The 6,000-nt window shown below is 44.8% G+C and overlaps 1 protein-coding gene across 8 annotated transcripts in view; it reads left to right on the forward strand.

The window, feature by feature from the left end:
- Positions 1 to 5,222, forward strand: part of MEF2D (myocyte enhancer factor 2D) — a 148,769-nt gene extending 143,547 nt beyond the window's left edge. For all 8 annotated transcript variants that reach the window (XM_040412813.1, XM_040412810.1, XM_040412809.1 and 5 more), the window contains one exon: positions 2,444 to 5,222. In XM_040412813.1, the coding sequence (XP_040268747.1) occupies positions 2,444 to 2,768 (325 nt within the window). In that variant the 3' untranslated portion in view covers positions 2,769 to 5,222. The remainder of the gene's footprint in view (positions 1 to 2,443) is intronic.
- The last annotated feature ends 778 nt before the right edge of the window (positions 5,223 to 6,000 follow it).

The following is a 6,000-nucleotide window of genomic DNA, read 5'->3' on the forward strand; positions in this document are numbered from 1 at the left end:
TGAGAGATGGATGGATAGAGAGAAGGAGCGAGAGATGGATGGATAGAGAGAAGGAGTGAGAGATGGATGGATAGAGAGAAGGAGTGAGAGATGGATGGATAGAGAGAAGGAGCGAGAGATGGATGGATAGAGAGAAGGAGCGAGAGATGGATGGATAGAGAGAAGGAGCGAGAGATGGATGGATAGAGAGAAGGAGCGAGACATGGATGGATAGAGAGAAGGAGCGAGACATGGATGGATAGAGAGAAGGAGCGAGAGATGGATGGATAGAGAGAAGGAGCGAGAGATGGATGGATAGAGAGAAGGAGCGAGAGATGGATGGATAGAGAGCAAGAGTGAGAGATGGATGGATAGAGAGAAGGAGCGAGACATGGATGGATAGAGAGAAGGAGCGAGAGATGGATGGATAGAGAGAAGGAGCGAGACATGGATGAATAGAGAGCAGGAGTGAGACATGGATGGATAGAGAGAAGGAGTGAGAGATGGATGGATAGAGAGAAGGAGCGAGAGATGGATGGATAGAGAGAAGGAGCGAGAGATGGATGGATAGAGAGCAAGAGTGAGAGATGGATGGATAGAGAGAAGGAGCGAGACATGGATGGATAGAGAGAAGGAGCGAGACATGGATGGATAGAGAGAAGGAGCGAGACATGGATGGATAGAGAGAAGGAGCGAGACATGGATGGATAGAGAGTGAGAGATGGATGGATAGAGAGAAGGAGCGAGAGATGGATGGATAGAGAGCAAGAGTGAGAGATGGATGGATAGAGAGAAGGAGCGAGAGATGGATGGATAGAGAGAAGGAGCGAGACATGGATGGATAGAGAGAAGGAGCGAGAGATGGATGGATAGAGAGAAGGAGCGAGACATGGATGGATAGAGAGCAAGAATAAGATGGAGAGAAGGAGCGAGCAAGATTGGTGATGGCAAGAACGAGAGATAGATGGATAGAGAGAGCAAGTAAGATGGATGGGTAGAGACCCAATGCAAGATGGATAGAGAGAGTTAGTGAGCAATTGATGGACAGATAGAGAGCAAGAACAAGTGAAGGGTAGAGACAGTGAGCACATGATGGATAGATAGAGTGAAAGATGGACAGAGAACTGGAGTAAGTCACGTGGATCGATGGGGAACAGGAATGAGATGGATGGATAGCGAGTGTGAGATGGATATCTATATATGTAGAGAGCACCTTAGAAATAGACCGGGAGCAAGATGGATGGATGGATGGATAGAGAGAGCAAGAGATGGACGGCTGGAGTTGGATGGATAGAAAGTGGGTGCAAGATGGATAGATAGAGAGAGAGGAAGTGAGATGGAGACAGAGCGAGAGATGAATGGACAGAGAGCATGAGTGAGAGATGGATAGAAATCAAGAGATGGATGGATAGAGAGCTGGAGCGAGATGGAGAATGTGAGGGAGATTGATATAGAGCGTGAGATGGAGGGATAGGAGCAGGTGCCAGACAGAGCGAGAGGAAGTGAGATGGACAAGAGCTGGATGGACAGATGTAGCAGGATGGTCTTCTGCAGAGTTAGTACCTCTGATGGCTGCACTCATGGCTCTCGGGTTCTGTGGAGCAGGGAGGTTGTCGGCTGCTCACAGACCAGGAGGTGCCTTTTAATTACCTTTTATTAAATATCGCCTCCTGCCCTTTGGGAGCTGGGCTGGTTCTCCATCACAGGGAGGGAACTGGGCGAATCGGGAGGGGCACACCTGACTCTACACTTCTTTACTGGTTCTGCCAGTTTTCTGAATTCACGAAGAGGTGGAATCCTCACGTGGATCACTCTAATTGTGAACCCACTGAATCCCTTCTGCCCACACAACTCATACTTTCTGGGTATTTTTTATTTGCTGGACAGCCGCCATTTTGCTTTCCTGCAGTTAAAGGGATCGTTCCATTCCTAGCAGCAGTAAATAAGTGTTTGATTGGCGGGGGTCTGGCCGTTGAGGCCCCCACCGATCACAAGAACAGGGGCCGTGTTCCCCTTTTGGAATGGAGAGGCGGTCACGCATGCTTGTCTACCGATCCGTCCAAACAGGGAGCACAGATGTTCTCATGATCGGCGGGGGCCCCAGCGGTGGGACGCCTGCCGATCAGACACTTATCCACTGCCCTGGTGAGGAGGGATAAATTGTCTTCATGGAACAACCCCTCAGAACTGAGATGAGGTTTGTGCTGGTGCCGCAGGCGAATATCTGAACTGAACTTAGTGTGCCGAATAATCAGGACATGGCCCCATTGAAGTCTGTGGATCAGCAAAAAAACGGATCCGCATTATCACTGAAATGTGCACTTACTGATAAGTGGTGGACGTTTACTTTAAGACGTGGTAGTTGTAGGCTCCTTATGGGCTACATGTAGACCTCTGACCATCTTCATTCTGTAGGGACTTCTTGATGTGGATTAATATTTTCTTCCCCCGCCTCCTCATACAGATCCAGTGGACAGCTTTCACACACCGCCACGCTGACAGTCAACACCAACCCAAACATAAGCATCAAAAAAGAACCTCCATCTCCCAACCGGGAACGGAGCACCGGCACCCCATTGACGTCCTACCCCCACCAGGCGCGACACGAAGCCACCGGCCGCTCTCCCGTCGACAGCCTGAGCAGCAACGCAAGTTCTTTCGAAGGCAACGACCGAGAGGATGCAAGGGCCGACTACACCTCCTCGCTTGGGCTGCTGCGACCTTCGAGCGACGTGGAAGGCGAGAGCCCGTCTGTAAAACGCATGCGGCTCGACGCGTGGGTAACATAACTGCTCCAGAAACCAAACCCACCTGCCCACCTCGTCCTCGCCACAGGATGAGGTGCCGATTGGGAGGGGGTGGGAAGACAGGAGCAGGTCGCCAGTGAGGTTTAATGCTGTAGGGTGGGAACCTATCATTAACTGCCTGAGATATAGCTTTAGTATTTGGTAGGTATTCTTCCTAGTCCAGTGCGTCAGGCAATGTCTGCAGAGGACATGGGACTCCATGGCTGCACTAAGAACCTAAGCCGAGTACGACTCCAGCCCTCCAAAGCCAACTGCTTACCTTGTCGTCTTGTTGACCACAGCTGCTACAGTCAATCTCGCCACTGCCCTCCATCCTCCTCACCGATATACCCTGCTCACCGCCTCACCCTGCTCCGCTTATCTGAAGACATCCATCGTTGGGCTGCTCGCTACCGGGCCAGCTTTCATTATCTATTACCGGGTTGCTTGAAAGGGAAGCTGCAGACTCTGATTTTTTTTCTTGGATTTTTTTTTTTTCGCCATTCATGAAACGGTTAAGTCCAAAGTGGCCTCCCTGGCCGAGCAGCGCTCATTGACAAACTGGAAATTTGAATTCCTAGCTGCTTGACGGACCTTAGTTGGGTTTTATGTTTGTTTTCAAGTTAACGAAGCGGCATCTTATCGGGATGCACACCATGGAGAGCCACCTTCCCCTCCCATCCTCCACCCGTCATGGAAGCTCCCTCCAGTCTCCGGCTCACTCAGCGCAGACGGGACCGTCCAGAGATCAAGCTACGTAGACATATCTAAAACTCGAACCCCCCGCAAGCCATGGAGCTCTATCATAATGCAGACAATGCCTTTTTAAAAGAGAAAAAAAAAATATCAAAAATTAACAAAAACAAGAAATATATATAATATATACATATATATATTTATTCTTTTAGATGCGGTTTTCTTATTTTGGAGGAAAGAGCTCAGCCTATGATGATTTCACTTCTCGAGGACAGGGATTTCCCGTCACAGGGTTTTCTATGTGTTAAAGGCAGTATGACTGCGAGATATAAAAAAATAAAATAGCCCCCCCTCCCCCGTTAGAAATTCGGAAAGTGAAATCATATTAGAACTTTAAATTCGAGGCCGTTTTCCGGAGAGCAGAATCCCCTCTGGAAAGGGAAGGCTTGGAATTAAAGGATAATGTGCAAGGGGTCCATAGCAGCATGCTCATTGCCCAGGTCAGTAACACTGCCGCACAAGATTTTTGCTGCTATTTTCACACTATATTGGTGAAAAGGGGGGGTGATCAGCTAAAAATATATATATATTTTTTTTTTGTATTTTTGAAAATTTTTGTTTTCTGGTTTCCCGCAATCACCTGTACATTTTTACCTGTATTTTGTTTGATTAGCTTCTACCAATTTTTGGTCCTAATATAATGGACACAATGACCCAAAATCATGGTCCCATCTGTGTCGATGTCCACAGTTTTAAAGTATGCAAATGAGTCTCTAGGAGCAATGAGGGCGGTGCCGTTACACCTCTCGTTGCTTCCGGAGGTTCTGCTCGCTCCTCTCCATGCCGCAAACCGTCCAGGCAGGCAGAGAAAACGTCACCACACCTGCCTGGCCCCGACGTCTCCAAAAGTCTTGCGCCGCGCTGTTCGTTTCAGAGACTCACCGGTGAGGGGCGAGGCATGAAGAGGCGCGAGTAAAGCGAGACAAAGCGGCAATTATCTCGGAAATATGGGCTCGGACGCTGATGGGGCCAAGACCATGATCTTTAGCTGTCAAGGGCCAATTTCTCTAGGTCCATGTAAAAAATAAAAGTAATAATAGTGGTGTTCCATGGCTTCACAGCCCCCACCGATCTCTGCTTCCTAGTTCCGCTTGACATGGAAACAATGTGACCACTCGGTGATTGGCTGAGAGGTCGTTTCCTATGCGTTGAGAAGGACAAGAGAGTAGAGAGCAGCAGGGAACTCGGAAAACTAGAGCGGTATGGTTTCTTTTTTTCTTTTTTCTTTTTTTGAACAACCCCTTTAAAAAAACAAAAAGAGGGATGAACAGTTAAGGAGACTTTTTTTTATACTTTGCCATACACCCTTTATAAGATCCCCCCCTTTGCATATTTTTCATATTTTTTTTTTATTGTATACCATTAAGTCAAATTCCTGCTTACATTTTTTTTTTATTCTTTTATATTTTACTTTGTTTAAAATCTGAAAAAATTTGAATTTTTTTTTTTTTAAATAGCAGCAAAAATAAACCATCGAAAATTACAAAAACATTTTTTTAGATTTATCATTTTGGCGCAGCTGGCTGTTGGGGTATAAAATGGACGTTGGAGGAATTGAACGGGCCCTTGTCAACTTGATTAGGTTCTTAGAGAACCGTTTTTAGTTGTTTTTTTTCACACATGTAAATGAAAACACATTAATTTTCAAGACTAGGAAATAAATGACAATCTTAAAAAAAAACATATATATATATATATATATATACTTACCGCACCCTGTTTTTATCTGTATAAATATTTGTTTCTGATTTTTAATATTATTTCTTGTGCTCATTTGTGCTGTTGACAGTTACATTGTGAATATTTTTTTATATTCGTAAATTTGCGTTCTGTAGAGTAGTTATTATTGTTCAGTTTTTTTGTTTGTTTTTTTTTTCCATCCCCCCCCCCCTCATTTTATTAAGGGGTGTGGCAGAAACTTGCACGACACAAAACAATTACAAGTTAAATGCTGCAGTTTTTAGAAGAGTGAAGAAAATTAAAAAAAAAAAATTAAAAAAGGAGCTTATTTATTCTCAAAAGGCTAAAAAAGGTGTAAAATGCATGAAGTAATATTTACAAAAAACACAAAAAAAATTAAAAAAAATGACAAAAAGATGTAACCTCAACAAAATTGTAGCGTTTAAAATTTAAACAACAAAAAAATAGCTAATATATTGTGTTTGGCTGGTTTGCTTTCCTTTTGTTTTTATTGTTTTTTTGTTTTTTTTCATTAGTTTTTTTTGACAATGAAATATAATTGTGTATATTTTCATATAAGAAGTATGCACTGATCTGTTTAAAAATGATATCTTGCTTTTTAAAAGTGTGGTTACTTACCAAAGTCTCCGTCTGTGCTTTTCCCTTCAGTATCCTGACCATTGGGTCTTTGATATCAACCACTGAGGGAGGGGGGCGTTGGGGGAGGGAGGCTGTTGGAGAGTTGCACCCCTCCATGCACTTTCATTCTTCAGTCAGTCATTCATCTCGCTGCCATCGA

This window comes from Bufo bufo, chromosome 11 (assembly GCF_905171765.1).
Source record: "Bufo bufo chromosome 11, aBufBuf1.1, whole genome shotgun sequence".
Taxonomy (NCBI): domain Eukaryota; kingdom Metazoa; phylum Chordata; class Amphibia; order Anura; family Bufonidae; genus Bufo; species Bufo bufo.